This window comes from Bombus pascuorum, chromosome 7, assembly GCF_905332965.1.
Source record: "Bombus pascuorum chromosome 7, iyBomPasc1.1, whole genome shotgun sequence".
NCBI lineage: Eukaryota > Metazoa > Arthropoda > Insecta > Hymenoptera > Apidae > Bombus > Bombus pascuorum.
Window position 1 is genome coordinate 7,370,307 of NC_083494.1, and position 15,933 is coordinate 7,386,239.

The following is a 15,933-nucleotide window of genomic DNA, read 5'->3' on the forward strand; positions in this document are numbered from 1 at the left end:
AAACTCAACATCTTTATTTTTACAGTTTTCGCAATAGATATAGATCCAGCTAAAATCGAAATTGCTCGAAATAATGCTCGAGTTTATGGTGTTGAAGACAGAATAGAATTCATTGTTGGAGATTTTATTAAACTCGCATCAAAGTTAAGCGCAGATGTTGTGTTTCTAAGTCCTCCATGGGGAGGACCTGAATATACCAAGAATGAAACATTTGATCTCAATAATATTATGCATCCCATTGGTGGTATAAATTTATTTAATATAGCAAGAAAAATCACAGATCATGTGGCCTACTTTCTACCTAGAAATGTAGATACAATGCAGGTAAATTTTTATGATTCAAGAAGATTCGAAAAATTTCGATATTCTATGTTACTTTACTTTATAATGCACTATACATCAATTGCTTTTATTTATATATATACAAATTTACAGCTTGCCATGTTAGCCGCAGTAGGTGGTGGTGTAGAAGTGGAACAAAACTTTCTTGACAGAAAACTAATAGCTTTAACAGCTTATTATGGCGAACTGCCCAGAGACTGTTAGTTGTGATACGAGGTGTAATTTCCGGGAAGATCCACATCAGTTGCTTAAAAAAAGGAGCTTCTCACGTTTTATGAATAATTAGCTGTAAATAATAACCTGTATCAATTTGCTTAGGATGTCCTTAAAAACAGTATTTTTTATTTCACTTCACGTTTTTTTACAAAATACATATAAAAAGGCAACTGTATTATATGCTATAATTTATATATTTTTTATTTTATATATATAGTTAAATATATTTTAAAACTTTCCTATTGGATCTTTTAAAAATAATATGTTTACATATGTCCACCAGTTACCATTTTCACAAATCTTCGCACTTAAGCAAATTGATACCGTAATTCCAATTTGTGGGGACATATTTGTGAAATCCAATAATTAATATGTGAAATCTTTTAAAAAGATTTTAAATTCAATCTTCCATAGCAATAAGTATTATTTTTACCTGATGAATAATTAAGTCAAAAATATCAGAGCGTTTCTCCATCATGTAAAATATTATTTTACTCGTATTGTAAACCATACGAGACATTGTAATTTACATTTTACAACGGTTCCCAGATTATTATTTTACAATTTTTATGTACACTTCTACTAATTTCTTATTAATTATCAATAAATACATTCAAAATCTTAAAAATGTGTTTAAATATATAGTAAATTACATTCTTAGTAAAATTTAAAATAAAATATCTCAAAATTACATTCTTTTAACTCTAAAATCTTGTTTCAGGACAAAATAACAATTTTTTTTAACACATATGAACATAGAAACCGTGAATGCAATTAATTGATTGAATGTGCATATGTTATCATTTTTTAAAAATAATGTATAAAATTAAAATTTTTTCAAACGAAAACACTTAAATTGTTAAGTTTGTGTTTGCTGATATAATATACAATTTTAAACATAGTATCAGAATTAGAATTTTAAAAAATTAATATATTAATCCTAATTTTTTGTCAAAAGAAAACAAATTGATTCATACCTTCTAAGTAACGTGTGACTAGCATTTCTTCATTTACTTTGAAGTATAAATTTCTAGGTGTTTTCGAATATACAGAAATATTTTAATTAGCAACTTAATATTCCGTATTTCATGTATCAACATTAATAGTTGTTGCGCCTGATTCCTCAGGTTCTGCAGGTATAGTTATACCACCTGTGTCTATACTTTCTTCCTCTTCCCTTGGAATTTTTAAAAAACAATGCATTGTTTCTTCATCTTCTTGTTCAATTGCTGAGTTACTTTTAGTTCTACATTCTCTTGTTGGCAGTGAACCTTCAAGATGTTTCGATGGTATCTGTATCGTAATCGTTTGTGATGTACCATCTGCAGACGTTGAGGAAGACATTAAATTTGCTTCTAAAGTATCGCCCACTTTTGAAAAGGCACCTAAGCAACTATAAATCAATTGTGCCGCCGCGAGATTACCAGGAAAAACTTCGACATTTTCACTATCTGAAAAAGTATATAATTTTATTTTTTTTTATATATATTCATTAATTCTTTTAAATAAAAGATTGAAACATACCTTTTTTTTGCATATTCGCTTTGATTAATCCCTTTTCATGGTCTCTTACATGTTGTATATAACTTTGATTTTTAACAGTTTTGAAAGGACATAGGTCACATGTAAATAAACCAGACAGTAAAGGATGTCTAGATTTCAAATGATTTTTATAACTACTACTTTGTATTGCAGTATAAGAACAATGAGGGCATTTATAAGGTCTAAAACCTGAAAATATTATTTATACTTGTAATTTTTAAATACATCCTTGTACTATACACATATTTTTCATCATTTCACATCTTTATTATCATACATACCTGTGTGTTGCATAATATGACGTCGTAACGTATTGTGATCACCAGTTTTATATTCGCAAAGTTCACAACTAAAGGGTTTGTCACCAGTGTGTTGTCGTAAATGCATTTGCAACATTGCTTTTCTAGCGCTAGAATGTCCACAAACATTACAAACATATGGTCGCAATTTTGAGTGCACTGCTTGAATATGACTCTTCAAACATTTGGAATTAGCATAAGTTTTTCCACACATATCACATTTTTTTGAAGTATACCACCGCGTTACTTCCAATGTTTTGCGATCCAAATGCATAACTCTATGATTACGCAATTGACTGGCTTGTTTAAAACATTTACCACATTCTGAACATTCATACTCACGTGTCTCACTATGCACACGCATATGAGTTAAAAGTTTGACCATTGTTGCACTTTTATATGCTTTACATATTTTACAAGTAAATAATCCTATGTCTAAGAAAACATACATAGTAAAAAAACACGTTTTAATATTTTATTGTTCAGATATAGATACTAGATACTTACCAATTTGATGCTTTTTCCATAAATGTAAGCTACACTGTCTCCATTTGGTAAATTTCATATCGCGGCAAACGCTACATTTAAATGCTGTTCCATTTTGTGATTCCGTATGACAAAGTGCATGTTGCTGCATTGTTTCCTCTGTACAAAATTTGTAGGGACATCCTCTATATGAACACCTAGCAAAATATACAATTTAATGAGTAAATAAAATAGATAATAGATTTAAAAGATTGATATACACGATTGATATAACATAAGAATAATATACATACTTTATGTTTCTTTCCATTAATTCAATCATTTTTTTATTGAGCATATATTCAGAATTTAGAGGTTTTTGAATTTTAACTTGACGTTTTATATCATTACTTTCAATACTCTGTCCTATACACTCTAATAACCCAGAATCTTTTGAATCATCTGTTATATTTTCTTTACCACCTCTATTGGCTCCTGTGTCTGTTAATTGATGATCCTAAAATAAAAAGCATTAACATATCTTTATATTTACTTCCTTTTATAATAGACCAGATAAATTTTAAATAATTACGTTTATCATGTGTTCTTTACAATCTTCAATAGAAGGAAAGCAATTAGAACATTCTCCACACATATATAACAATTTTACTTCATCTGTAATCTTAGATTCTTCTTTTATCTGAAAGATGCAATATCAATGTAAGTATTCGGAGAGAAATAATTAATATTGTAGCTCACCTCTATATCCACTTTAGGATTTACATGCGTTTTCTGAAAATGCTGTAATAATTGTGTTTTGTCTTGAGTGGTATAAGTACATATCTTACATTTAAATGCTGTTACAACTTCCACAAAATCATTAGCATTTACATTATGCTTCTCCATTATAAAATTTTTTTCATTTTGATCAGCAATAATTTCATATTGTTCTTGAGAATGTTCATCAATATTTCCGATTACTAATCCTTCGTTGGTAATGTACTGTGGTTCACAATTATCATCTTCTTTAGGTAGCAACACTGTTTTTTCTTGTGATTCATTTTCGTCTATTACTTGACTAAAATCTAATTCTTGTAATTCTCCATTTTGAAATGCATAAACCTGACCATCTAAGCAAATTAAAGAAATTGATTCATCATCTTTTTCTACTTGTGGTTCATTTATAACATTAATTGTATTTTGTTCTTGAGTGTTTGATACAGCTTTTGATATATCTATAGCTGGATCTGATACAGTTTGTAAAATATATCTAGTGCCATTTATTTCATAACTTAAATATGAAGAATCTTCAACACTTCTTTCCTCATTCATGGTGATGATATTTAATTAAATCATACCGTTATAAAATTCTTGACGTTTAAATTAATAGTAACATCTTGTCTGTAATACAAGTACATATTTATTTCCACCTATTATACAAGGATTTTAAACATAACTAACAAAGCAAAATTTGACATTGTTAGACATAGAAAGTAGAATATATAACTAATAATATACTAATATTCTCGCACGGAAATTTTAAGAATACATATATATAGCACAGTCTATTCAATAACACAATATTCAATATTTATTTACTTGAATTATACATTACCTGTTTAATATAAAATTTTATAAACTACACTAAACGTACGCATCACTATATTCAAAGTATACAAAATAAGTGAATTATTTATAATTACATTTTGAAATGCCGATATTTGTATAAATTAGTGAAGAGGTTATCTTAAGGTCGATTCGTAACATGACTTAAAAATGTAATTTTTCTAACAATAATTGAAGTTAAGCTGTTATATTTTAACGACGTAAAACAAAAGCTTTCACAAATTATCATTTCTCCGTAATTAAGTATATTCATAACTGTTCAAATTCGAAAATCATGTTATGCGAAAGTAACTCGCGCGTTCTATGCGTCTGGTTCGAGATTTCAAAATGGGGCTTCAAAATTTTTAGCGGAAATATTTAATATATATACAAGGAGAGAACATTACTTACGAGTAAATTATTTATGTCAAGTGATGAACAAGAATACTGAAAAAATGACATAAACGTCAAATTTTAATACATTATCCATGAGATCCGTGATATTCCACCATCTTGCATCACGTCATACCGCGAAATTTAGCACAATCTAGTAAAACGAGGGATATTTGACATTTCATTTGGCAATAATTTAAAACTCATTTTTTTCCTTTTTTATTTGTATTTTATTGCGCTTTATAAAATAATACTATTTAAGAAATATATATATATATATACATACTTCATATTGTGTTATATTTCATATTTTACAAATAACAACGTATTAGAGACTAAGCATAAATGTTATGAAATTTTATACAAATATCTATATATGTATATGGATGTTTACATAATTGTAGTAATAATCAATATTAGCACAATAAAAGAAATGCATGTAATTATAAAATAAAAAGCGATTTACATTTTACTGTTCTCTCATTGGATGTACACTAGGAGTTCTTTCAGCATTTTGTCTAGCAATTTCAGGGAAGAACTGTGAATTATATTTTTGTTTGATAATGGGTTTGGGAGGAGTCTTTGGTGCTACTGTTGGAACTGGATCTCCTCTCAATTTAGCCAATAAAGCTTCTGTCCTTAATTTCTCAGTTTGTTCTCTTAACAATCTCTCTGCTCTTAACTTTTCTACATCTATACTCGGTTTTTCTACATTTTGTCTTTCTTTATTTTTATGCTTCTTATGTTTTTTAGACTTTTTGTGTCTGTGTTTTTTCGAAAATTTTTCGTGATCTGAATCATCACTTTCATCTGAATCATCTCTTTTCCTTTTAATAGTTCCTGTTCTAATTTTTGTACATTTTTCTATAGAGCCAGATCCCATTATATTTAAATATTTCTTTATATCATGGATGGGATCATGTAATGTCTTCTTTTCAACTTGTACTTCTACATCCTTTCCTGTGTCTCTTAATCTCTCAGGTAACTCTTCATACCAATTTTTCCTACCTGTTGCTTCATTAGTATCTTGTCCAAGATATGTAAGATAACCAATCTGTTTCTCATACTTTTCTTTTTCTTCCTTTTTCTCCTTTTCATGTTCTACATTAGGTTTATTATAATCAAGTTTTCCTTGTTCAAGTTCAGCAAAAAAATTAACATGATCCCATTTTGAAGATGAGGCATCTGTATCATTTTTCAATGCTTCTGTTCGTCCATCGTATTTCGATCTGGCTTTCTCTCTTAAGAGATTAATTCTAGCTTCAGTTTCCTAGAAAAGTATTTCAAACGTCATTGATTACATAAGCAATGAACAATTAGTTTCTGTTTTATTCTTATTCATACATACTGCTTTTTGAATTCGTTCTTGTTTAAGTCTTTCTTCTTCTGCAGCTTTTGCTTCATCACGTCGTACACGAGCAATGTTTTCCTTAGTACGTACATGCCACCTAAAAGGAATAATTTTTATAATTATTTTAATGTACCAGAAGAAAATATTCATTATATACGAATTAATTTTAATTATACCTTTTCTTTGGTAAAATGTTCATTTTTAAAGTGTAATTACTTTTAATGAAAAACACAAATTCTTTATCGGAAACAAATTCAATTAGATATCCTCATAACTCTATTTATTTTTAATTTTATTAATAGATCCTTTTAATAAATCGTGTTAAATGTATATAGAGGATTATCGTGTATTTTGATAGAACTCATAAATTAGTGCAAAAGTGACTAGTTTAGGTTATGTGTTCTAAGAGCGTGCGCCATTTCTAATTCTAACAACACAACTGCACCCTGCTTCAGATTCGAGCGTCTTTTTATAGGACTTCTAAAAAATTCAAAGAGTTTTCCATTTTATCATCTTTTAAATATGTAAGTACAAAAGTTTCATCAAAAATAACAATAATTTCACAATTATACGATATATAAATTCTTGATATATTCCTAATATTTATATATATAATGTTAACCTCAACATTTAATATAATTGTCAAACAATATCTCATTTGACTTCATTTTTGTTATTCATTATTATGTATTATATTTGCATATATATTTTAGGTGTTATATCTATTTATATTTATTGAAATTGTTGTTTTAAATATTTATAACAACATATGCACTGTGTAATATATTTTGCAGAAATTAAGGAAAAATACTACACAATGGCTGCAACAATGCCAATAAATCCAAAACCATTTCTAAATGGTTTAACTGGAAAACCAGTTATGGTAAAATTAAAATGGGGTCATGAATATAAAGGTTATCTTGTCTCCGTCGATGGATATATGAACTTACAATTAGCTAATACAGAGGAACATATAGAAGGAAATTGTACTGGCAACCTTGGTGAAGTCTTAATCAGATGTAATAATGTAATGTATATAAGAGGTGTGGAAGAGGAAGATGAGGAAGGAGAAATGAAAGACTAGTTCCCATAATGTTTATAAATCAATTTAGGATAATACTTTTTATTTTTAAGATTAAGATTACGTAAGACTAAAAAATAATAATAAAGCAAATTGTTTTTTAAAACTATGTAAATTTATTTATCAGCAACAATACACTCATATTTATATCACAATAGTTTATTTCAATAGCACAGTATACCATAAAATTACATCAATAAGGTACAATATTTATACATGTGTTTAATGACATTTTGGGACATTTGTTACAATAGGTTTTGGCCTAGACTTAAAAATTAATTTCTTCTTTACAATTGCTTTAATAATGTATGCCGTTTTTACTTCGGAAGTATTAGCTGTATTAGTTTCTTCATTCTTTTTTTTAACTAAAACTGCAAATGGTTTTTGAAGTGCCATTTCTTTTCCTTGTAATACATGAATGCCGATTATAAGTATAGGTGTACCAGATTTTGTAAAGTGCAAATCTCCGATATATACATTCGTAATATTCATGGAACTAAATTTTAAATCACCTTGTAACTCAACAATTGCCCATTCCTCACATTCACCATCTCTAAAAAATAGCAAAAAAGCACTTTTTATTTGTGACAAATATAAAAATCATCAATATTTCTGAAACTTAAGTAATAAGTAATACTTCTTTATTGGTACGATCATACTGAGTTTTGGCGGTAAGCGGTGTTTACACACATATGTATGTGAGATATACATATATGCATAACTAAGTATGAGTAAAGTTACTAGAACATGAAGTATAAGCTTAGGTCGAGTTTGCACTAAAAAATGAAACAAATATAACTACAATTTGTAACAATCACTATTTATTGTCAGATAATTAGGTTTAAATTTTAAACAATGGTTTTAGATTGCAAATATTATATGATGCATGTAGTATTACATAAATAATTTTCTGGATTGGAATGTCATTACAAAACAGAAGTAATAAATAGCTTCGCTGTTTAGTAATGAATCAATCAATTTAGTAATATTACATATTTCATTTATTTATTTCTTTTAAAATATCTTGTGTAATAAAAATATTACTGAAACATTTATAATATCAAAGATTCTAATTTCAATCTCTTTTATCTAATATGTTATATCTGAAAAATTCGACAAATTTAAATGTTTGCAACTATTTGTTACCCAACACTTGAATAGAATTACATTCCTAAAAAATGATATCGTTATAATTCAATAATTTAAATTGCAGCAGTGGTAATAAAATAGTAAAGTTCAACATATGTATTTTATATAATTTTACTTGCATGTCAAATAATACATAAATCCAAAAACGTCTGTCAAACGATATCGATTTATAATTTTTTCTTAGAAAGATATTTTTATTCTTTGTTATCTGACAATGCAAGTTCGTAATTGCAAACACAATATATATAGCTGTATGTATAGCTGCTTACAATTGGAATATTCATGCAAGAATGTTTTATTTGCATATATATCTATGTATGTATATATGTATGTGCATTTTGTATATTTACTGTAGATGTAGAAAGCATATTTTCATTAGTATATTCTCATTCAAATATGAAAACAATATAATGGGGTTGTTGTCTTGGTCCTGTGCTTGACAATATAAAAGTGCAGAGGAACAATCCTTTGTTTTTTAAATGGATACCCCAACTTCTAGTACTTTTTGATATATTACCTTATGTGAGAAAGTGTCATACATTACAGTTACACATCCTCTTCATCCGTGACATGTACATTTGCATATGTATATGTAAGAATATTGCTCATTACTAGCAATATAAACTTACATATGTATGTGTAAGAATGTACCAATTGTCCTAGAAGGACTTTATGTCATTTTATTACTATAAACATTTGATCTAAATATATTATTATACGACATAGATGTTAGAGGAATTGGTTTAAAAATGTTAGCAACTGATTGTCATTTAGGGTATTACATTGGACCTTCTATCATACTAATTTTCATTGTACAATAATAAATGCTGCGTCCAAAGCACAAAAGTGCTAAGAGAAATGCACCTGAAAATAAAATTTTAAAAACAAACCTAGTAAAAAAGACAACTTATTAGTTAAATAATATGTAAATATAAATAAATGTTTATATGCAAGAAGTTTATATATTCAATTAATAATTCAATTTGAACAAATTTTATCATACCCACCAACATAAGCTACATAAATTCCACCACTAGTTTTTGCATATGTATGTGTTCCAACCTGAAAATAAAGTGGTATCAATTGCGATCTATTTTAAAATCTATCTAAATTATTGTAAATCTTCATTATGTAATTTTTTTAACATATCAGATGTTATAAAAATACTTACAGTCACAGCTATTGCAATTACTAAGGCTATTAATCCAACGATAGTGAATGCAATACCTCGACCTCTAGCAAAATCTGGACCAACAGAAGATATTTTTCGGCAATGTGGACATCGAGCCAAAGCATTATTTAAGGTATTAAACTAAAGAATTTAATAATACATATATTAATTATTAAGATATTTCAATCAAATAAAATGTTCCTTATGTAAATCCTTACCAAAAATGTGTCATGACAATGAGCACAGCATACCCTACACATTCCAGGCATAGATAAAACAGGTGGTGTAATTGGGCTTGGAGCAAGATTAATAATACGTTTACAGTTTGGCCTTGGACAAGCAATACGTTGTGAAGAACTCTTACATATTAATAAACAGTTACATGGGCAACGGACATATTTCTTTCCAGGAGGTGCATTTCGTATGGGCTAAAAAAGTGATATATGGCTTTTATTTCTGATATGAGAATGGATTCCAGTGAATTAAATTACTTTGATAACATACTGTAGCTTCATTACATTGACAGCATTTGACAACATGTTGATCTCTTTTGCCAGAAATATCTATCATAGCTTGACAAACCCTACAAGTGACCATAGGCTTGCCACATTGACTACTTGATTCGTATGGAGGTGGCACTTCATCAGGACCTATTGCAGATACTGTACTAACAGTCGATTCCACTTCATCTAAAGTAAAATATAGTAGAGGTAATCATAAGCAATCGGATTAAACAAACTTAATTCTTCCGTGATTAAAATCGAATATTATTTACCAACGAAATCGCTGCCGTGTGAACTATAAGTGACATTTTCATTTTTTAACAACGGTTGTCGTTCGCCCTTCTTCCCGTCTCCCATGTCGATCTATTAATTTACCCCTTAATGACAACAATTTATTTCAAGTATTGTTTGACAGTACTCCCGGTGCTTCGATGACAAGGATGACAAAATAAAAATTTTTCTAACACCCTGCGTGGTTCTGTCTGTTCATAGAACAGAAACTTATTCATCGAAACGAGATATACATTGGTTTCAACATTACGGATCTTTAATGGATTGGTTTAGGAATTCTACAGGCATTGTAACATTTTCACAGGTTGGCTACCCTGTTACTCAATAATTGTGACGTCTCCAATGTAATCGTATTTGGAGGTTATTTTTTCCTTTTTTATCTACTTTTCTAACGAAAACAAAGAGCACTATTAATTGGTAATGATATTGTAAAAGTCCAGAATTTTTTGAAGCATTGGTGTAATCTGTTTAGGAGTCATACTACACCACTTCTACTGTTCGTATAGTAGCACACTTTAACACAGTTCGATCAGTTCCACTCGTCAGTATACTTTTCGCATTTAATGACTTTTTAAAAGCTAAATAGTATCAAATACTGTTTAAGCGGAAGTTTGTATTTTATCATCAAGTGTAAATAGCTCTAACCTAACACTCCGTAACAATACTCTATGAATCATTCCGTTTTCGTGCGTGCGTGTGTGTAAACAAACAGATATGGAAAAATTAACACATTTATGGAACGTGAATCAATTTATTACAAAATTAAATTGTTCACAAAGTAGAAATTTGCAAACGTTTTACATGTAAGATGTATTTTATTTATTTGAATATTTATATATATTTTGAGTGAATAAAAAATTCATTACATATTAAATATTTAATATTATTGTATTTTAGAGAAAGATGTAGGAAGTTTAGTCATGGAATACAACTATCGTCTCAAAATTTTGGTCCTTCTGTGATGTGCCCATATTGTGGATCGCTTTGGAATACTATAGATCATAGCATTAGATTATCACAAGGTAAACCACTTTCTAAATCCATTGAAAAAATTGTACACTCTATGAATAACGGTAAGAAAGAAATACCTGAAGTTCAAAGAAGTTTAGCAAAAAAATGTTTAAAAAATAAAATGAACAAATTGGTACTTAAATGCTCAGTTTGTTCAAAAAGTACAAGAATATCGTTTAATAAACCACAAAGGGAAAAAGTACAAAAGATTAGGACAGAAAGTATTGAAAGATCAAAAAAACGGAAGAAGAAGAGGACCAAGGATAGAACAGCTGGCTTAAATGTTCCTGGAATTTCAAATTTGAATGAGAGAAATATTCAAACCAAGGAATTGAAAGAAACCAACATAAAAAAAGTTGGAAGCACTGCAAATTTTATTACACCAACTCAGAAAATAAGAACGATTAATATAAATCGATTAAAAAACATAATAAATCAAGGTGTAACACCTCCAAAAAGGAAAAGTTTACATAGTTTCTTAACAGAGCTTTGTTGAAAATTAGTTTATTGTTAAAGTGTTTTATAAAATTTTCTATAAACACAAATTCACGTTTATTACATAAAAAACATCTGTCACCCTTTTATACATAAACCAAAAAAAGAAGATAGCGAGAAGAATAAAAAAATTGATATTTTAGTTTTCAAGTTCTATACTAAAAAATTGATTACTTTTGTACATTAAATACTAAACAATTTTCAATCTTTGTTTACTTTAATCGTCAATAATTGCTCTCTACATCACTGTCCATATGATAAAATAAATACACTATACATGACGTATCAGAAGCGGAACTTACATAATGTCGTTCATTAATTATTACCCATTTATCACTCCAGTGGAATCTCCTTCCGTACAACCTATAAAACATCCATACATTAGATGTCACGAATAAAATCCTCCTAATGGTACGAAAAATTACTATTCATTTCAAGATAAAAATAAACAGAATGTACGAGGATAAAACCAAATTCTAATCCACAATTGCAGATCTCTATTTTTTGGCAACGTGCAGGCGCGTGCGCGTCATCACGTCGTACTTTTCGGTTGCGAAAGTCATGCGTGAAGGTCTACTTTCGTGCATTTCTTGTTAATTCGGTCAGTGTGTCGGGGCAGGAGTACAGGAGAGGAGTTGTTAGTCACCTGAATGCACGCCTCGAGATAATCCCGCTCGGACATTTCCTGGTCCTTCGCAGGGGGAACTTTTCCCCGACGGCGCAGCTCTTGCTTGGCATCGTTCAAGTCAAAGATCGCCACGGGATCCAGCTTGCCCTTCAGTACCAGGCCCGCCAAGTACTCAATGTAGTGCTGCCTGCGGGGAAAAGTACCCAGAATTTAGTCGTGCAATGCACGATGCCTTTTCATTTACCTCGATCAAGTCCCTCTTGTAATGTTCTGGATCACGACCGTACCAATTCGGGGGCAATTTGATCCCCGCACGTTTCACGCAAGTCTCGAGATCGTCTACGTTTAACAAGGGAAGCGGTTCCAGTTGGGTCTCCCGGATCTTTCGAACTAGGTATTCGATATAGTGGATCCTAAATATTTGAATATCTCGTTATGATAAAAGGACACTATTTTTTTTAACATTTGCATTATTTTTTATGGAACAATGTTGGCTCAAAGCTTAAATAAGTAAACATTTTTATTATATGTTTCCTACTTTTTTAAATAGATTTGTTTTTCTTTTTGTTTAATATAGCAACTAGTAAGTATTAGAAAGGAGATCGATAACCACGAAGACCTCAAAAGCATTATTTTCTATTTTACTCGCAAGTTATATCGTTCTTTTTTCCTTTTTTAATTTATTTTATTCTTAGTCATTTTTATTCTTTTTAGCCCTCTAATATGATAATTTGTACGAGCTTTTTTTTCGTATAATTACAACGGTACCTTGGTTTCATCGAGAAAGGTATTCAATTATAAAAGTGGTGGTCGTAATAACGGCGAACGCATGCAGAGTTACGGGGGAACAAACAAATTACCTGCACAAGCCAGCGTGTCCCACAACGACATCTGAATTGCATACCGCATCTACAACACCGGTGGGAGTTTCTTTCTGCAATTGCACTTTGCACTTGCGCTCGCCAGCCGGACCCTCCGTGTCGTACTCGATTCCATTATCTCTTAACAGCTGTTGCAACTGCATAGGCTCCTTATCTCGAAGATAGAACAGACAGTTTCGTGGATGGTGAGCATGAAGGCCCAGTTTCGCGCAATACTGACTGACCGAGCATTTTGCTCCCATCATGAATGCCTTTCCGCAACCGCAGCAGAATTCATACTTGCACTGGCTACATGTGAAATGCATACAACCTACGAAAAAGTATCATTTTCGGTATTTATCGTTAACATTAATCAGAAATTAGTATTTAAATTAAGAAATATCTTTTATCCAGAATTAATTGGCTACTCGAATGATAAAGATATATATAAAATATGCAAAGTATGTAAGAGTATTCGCTACAATTTTCAGTAGGTGAATTAAATCTATATTTAGCTTCTATTTCTTTTTATTCCTTTAAAAATGTTCGCAGTCTAATGATAACAATATATATCAATATTTCAGGGAAAATTCATTTAGCAATTGTTTGAATACTTTATACTTAATTGAATATGTCGCTTATAAAAGCTCTATTCTTTGTTTAAAGTTAGCAGCATTTTAAGAAAAATTCATTGCAATCCAAGTAATTAAAGCTTGAGAACCAGTTGAAATACTTTACCTCCCCTAGACAAGGAGTAGCGAAATTTGCATTTAGGACAATCTATCCCATTATCCGCGAGGTGCTTGGCTAAGCCAGCGGCTTGATTATCCGGGTCATTCTCGTCTTTCCAAGCAGCAAATTGCTCGCACGTAATTCCTTCGTGCTGTTTCTCCCACTGAAAGTGAAACCACCGTCAGAGAGGATGTTTGTCCGCGCTTACGTAACTTCCATTTAATTTTCGCGTAATTATCAACGTCAGCACGTACCGGTCTTCGACACAATGCACACGTGACTGATCGACAATCGGGACATATTAATCTCTTCTGATCCGGATCGGCGTAAAATCCGCTTGAACACTGAAAACAATACACATGACGTTTCTCTAATCGTTGACTAAAGAGGATTGTACGGTTTATATAGAAGAAACACCTGAATGCACCACTTAAAGTTCGGATCTTGCATTAATGTTCTGTCTCTCAGCTTTCTTTGGAAGAGTTCATGAATCGGAGGATCTAGAAGTGTTTTCAATTGTATGTCCAGGTTACTGAAATATTCTAACACCTCGTCTTCGTTGGCGTCTTTTAGATTTGGCTCCTTACAAAATGGACAAACTGCGTCCGTGATATTTCTGTCGCTGATTTGGATAGTGAAGTAGTTCTTCGCGCACTCGTTGCAACAACGGTGCACGCATTTCAGCATGGACACTATCTGGGATTAAAATTGTGTTTCAATTTAATTAAAGTTCAATTATACTGCAAATTCATGGATATTTCAATTTCTGTGTACATTACCAAAGAACTAGAACTCAAACAAGGGTTTCATTTGAGTATTCTAATCTTTTCAATGTTATAAATAGTACTTTACTTAGCATATTTTGTATACTCTTACGTGTTACAGTCTGTCTGTATTCCATATATCTTTGTAGGCTTCAATCTTTTACACATGCGTGAACATTCGCAGTCTACTCATGATCAGTTCAAATAAAAGACAAATAAAAGTTTTGTATTCTCAGATGAAATAATGGGTATTGTATTGCTTCGAGTACCTGACTCATCGCAAAGCGACCTGTACAAAGTTCGCATTCTTGTTGCAAGAAAGCCAATGCCGATTCTACGCTGGAACACTCTTTAGCCGCATGAAGAGCCTCGACGTCTCCAAACTTCAAGGCCAGCAAACTGGCGGCCACTTCCGCCTCATCGTAGTTCGACGCTTTTCCTTCCGCTAAGAGGCGTCGAGCAATTCTCTGAAAGTGTAGAAGAAATTCTCGCAACATTTACTTTACAGAGAATCATTTCATGGATAATCATGTCATCGACACGATTTCAGTGACACCGAATCAAGACCACGATATTTAGTCATCGATATGTTTAGATTACCGGCAATTATTTCACCGACAATGTTTTCATCGTCACCGAGTTTCATCGACGATATTTACATTTGTGTCGTCGATTTCTACCGCGTACAAGAATTAGTCGACAACTATCAATCGGTGAATCGTTGATTGACAAGTGTTTTATGTTGTGTTGGATAGGAGCGAGTGGTAGAATCGGTCACGTTACTCGCTCGCACGAACAAGTCTAAACCAAAACAATACCAATTCGTGGGAGGGGGCAGAGAATCCGATTTTTGGTCGAAACATATTTTTTTAAATCTACTCCAATGTGCTCTGGACTAGATTTCTTCAAGCGAGATACAATACTAGAAAACAAATTCGTACTTTGTCCGAGTTCACTGTGAACAGTTTGTCGAATTTTGTGTTGATCATCGATGTTGTCGGTCAAAGTTGTTCCTGATAAAGTCTAATGTTGACT

The 15,933-nt window shown here is 30.9% G+C and overlaps 8 protein-coding genes across 13 annotated transcripts in view; 3 read left to right on the plus strand and 5 right to left on the minus strand.

Annotated features, from left to right (window-relative positions):
• Positions 1-1,186, plus strand: part of LOC132908803 (trimethylguanosine synthase) — a 5,416-nt gene extending 4,230 nt beyond the window's left edge. For all 3 annotated transcript variants that reach the window (XM_060963137.1, XM_060963138.1, XM_060963139.1), the window contains exons 7-8: positions 26-324; positions 436-1,186. In XM_060963137.1, coding sequence (XP_060819120.1) covers positions 26-324; positions 436-546 — 410 coding nt within the window. In that variant the 3' untranslated portion in view covers positions 547-1,186. The remainder of the gene's footprint in view (positions 1-25; positions 325-435) is intronic.
• LOC132908823 (uncharacterized) overlaps positions 1-12,220 on the plus strand; it is a 26,772-nt gene extending 14,552 nt beyond the window's left edge. Inside the window, exons 2-3 of the mRNA XM_060963178.1 lie at positions 11,038-11,211; positions 11,306-12,220. Coding sequence (XP_060819161.1) covers positions 11,123-11,211; positions 11,306-11,915 — 699 coding nt within the window. The 5' untranslated portion in view covers positions 11,038-11,122 and the 3' untranslated portion in view covers positions 11,916-12,220. The remainder of the gene's footprint in view (positions 1-11,037; positions 11,212-11,305) is intronic.
• LOC132908805 (zinc finger protein 836-like) lies at positions 239-4,999 on the minus strand. Of its 3 annotated transcripts, none has more exons than XM_060963142.1 (9): positions 4,881-4,999; positions 3,624-4,265; positions 3,457-3,564; positions 3,179-3,381; positions 2,907-3,082; positions 2,382-2,834; positions 2,083-2,289; positions 1,536-2,009; positions 239-589 (listed from the first exon to the last, which is right to left on the minus strand). In XM_060963142.1, the coding sequence occupies exons 2-8, from the start codon at positions 4,194-4,196 to the stop codon at positions 1,645-1,647; spliced, it is 2,085 nt and encodes a 694-aa protein (XP_060819125.1). In that variant the 5' UTR covers positions 4,197-4,265; positions 4,881-4,999; the 3' UTR covers positions 239-589; positions 1,536-1,644. The 3 variants fall into 3 exon arrangements, with proteins under 3 accessions (XP_060819125.1, XP_060819127.1, XP_060819126.1); XM_060963144.1 differs by lacking the exon at positions 4,881-4,999 and adding an exon at positions 4,568-4,825; XM_060963143.1 differs by lacking the exon at positions 4,881-4,999 and adding an exon at positions 4,480-4,825.
• On the minus strand, positions 4,881-6,598 carry LOC132908814 (leukocyte receptor cluster member 1 homolog). Of its 2 annotated transcripts, XM_060963160.1 has the most exons (4): positions 6,390-6,598; positions 6,211-6,310; positions 5,329-6,132; positions 4,881-5,016 (listed from the first exon to the last, which is right to left on the minus strand). In XM_060963160.1, exons 1-3 carry the CDS (start codon positions 6,410-6,412, stop codon positions 5,332-5,334), a joined length of 924 nt encoding a protein of 307 aa, XP_060819143.1. In that variant the 5' UTR covers positions 6,413-6,598; the 3' UTR covers positions 4,881-5,016; positions 5,329-5,331. The 2 variants fall into 2 exon arrangements, with proteins under 2 accessions (XP_060819143.1, XP_060819142.1); XM_060963159.1 differs by lacking the exon at positions 4,881-5,016 and having other exon boundaries at positions 5,114-6,132.
• LOC132908828 (small nuclear ribonucleoprotein F) lies at positions 6,719-7,449 on the plus strand. Its single transcript, XM_060963184.1, has 2 exons — positions 6,719-6,737; positions 7,008-7,449. The coding sequence occupies exon 2, from the start codon at positions 7,031-7,033 to the stop codon at positions 7,295-7,297; it is 267 nt and encodes an 88-aa protein (XP_060819167.1). The 5' UTR covers positions 6,719-6,737; positions 7,008-7,030; the 3' UTR covers positions 7,298-7,449.
• On the minus strand, positions 7,436-8,383 carry LOC132908825 (chromosome transmission fidelity protein 8 homolog). Its single transcript, XM_060963181.1, has 2 exons — positions 7,932-8,383; positions 7,436-7,847 (listed from the first exon to the last, which is right to left on the minus strand). Exons 1-2 carry the CDS (start codon positions 8,003-8,005, stop codon positions 7,517-7,519), a joined length of 405 nt encoding a protein of 134 aa, XP_060819164.1. The 5' UTR covers positions 8,006-8,383; the 3' UTR covers positions 7,436-7,516.
• Positions 8,539-11,046, minus strand: LOC132908822 (type 1 phosphatidylinositol 4,5-bisphosphate 4-phosphatase). The gene is made up of 6 exons (XM_060963177.1): positions 10,390-11,046; positions 10,119-10,303; positions 9,833-10,042; positions 9,615-9,755; positions 9,451-9,505; positions 8,539-9,307 (listed from the first exon to the last, which is right to left on the minus strand). The coding sequence occupies exons 1-6, from the start codon at positions 10,472-10,474 to the stop codon at positions 9,222-9,224; spliced, it is 762 nt and encodes a 253-aa protein (XP_060819160.1). The 5' UTR covers positions 10,475-11,046; the 3' UTR covers positions 8,539-9,221.
• The window catches only part of LOC132908829 (E3 ubiquitin-protein ligase lubel), a 24,818-nt gene continuing 20,997 nt past the window's right edge, over positions 12,113-15,933 (minus strand). The window contains exons 14-21 of the mRNA XM_060963185.1: positions 15,168-15,365; positions 14,552-14,830; positions 14,389-14,478; positions 14,141-14,297; positions 13,403-13,733; positions 12,830-12,955; positions 12,561-12,729; positions 12,113-12,277 (exon numbers count right to left, since the gene is read on the minus strand). Of these exons, the coding sequence (XP_060819168.1) occupies positions 12,248-12,277; positions 12,561-12,729; positions 12,830-12,955; positions 13,403-13,733; positions 14,141-14,297; positions 14,389-14,478; positions 14,552-14,830; positions 15,168-15,365 (1,380 nt within the window). The 3' untranslated portion in view covers positions 12,113-12,247. The remainder of the gene's footprint in view (positions 12,278-12,560; positions 12,730-12,829; positions 12,956-13,402; positions 13,734-14,140; positions 14,298-14,388; positions 14,479-14,551; positions 14,831-15,167; positions 15,366-15,933) is intronic.

Excerpts from the sequence above, each read along its gene's own strand:
- LOC132908828 (XM_060963184.1), top strand. The coding sequence starts at position 7,031 with ATGGCTGCAACAATGCCAATAAATCCAAAACCATTTCTAAATGGTTTA.
- LOC132908814 (XM_060963160.1), bottom strand. The coding sequence starts at position 6,412 with ATGAACATTTTACCAAAGAAAAG. Across the intron at positions 6,311-6,389 it reads AACATTTTACCAAAGAAAAG|GTGGCATGTACGTACTAAGG; the intron begins GTATAATTAAAA and ends TATTCCTTTTAG. Across the intron at positions 6,133-6,210 it reads AAGAACGAATTCAAAAAGCA|GAAACTGAAGCTAGAATTAA; the intron begins GTATGTATGAAT and ends ATACTTTTCTAG.
- LOC132908805 (XM_060963142.1), bottom strand. The coding sequence starts at position 4,196 with ATGAATGAGGAAAGAAGTGTTGAAGATTCTTCATATTTAAGTTATGAA. Across the intron at positions 2,835-2,906 it reads ATGGAAAAAGCATCAAATTG|ACATAGGATTATTTACTTGT; the intron begins GTAAGTATCTAG and ends ATGTTTTCTTAG. Across the intron at positions 2,010-2,082 it reads AGCGAATATGCAAAAAAAAG|ATAGTGAAAATGTCGAAGTT; the intron begins GTATGTTTCAAT and ends ATACTTTTTCAG.
- LOC132908825 (XM_060963181.1), bottom strand. The coding sequence starts at position 8,005 with ATGTATATCTCACATACATATGTGTGTAAACACCGCTTACCGCCAAAA. Across the intron at positions 7,848-7,931 it reads ATGATCGTACCAATAAAGAA|AGATGGTGAATGTGAGGAAT; the intron begins GTATTACTTATT and ends GCTATTTTTTAG.
- LOC132908822 (XM_060963177.1), bottom strand. The coding sequence starts at position 10,474 with ATGGGAGACGGGAAGAAGGGCGAACGACAACCGTTGTTAAAAAATGAA. Across the intron at positions 10,043-10,118 it reads GTCAATGTAATGAAGCTACA|CCCATACGAAATGCACCTCC; the intron begins GTATGTTATCAA and ends TCACTTTTTTAG. Across the intron at positions 9,308-9,450 it reads AATTTATGTAGCTTATGTTG|GTGCATTTCTCTTAGCACTT; the intron begins GTGGGTATGATA and ends TTTTATTTTCAG.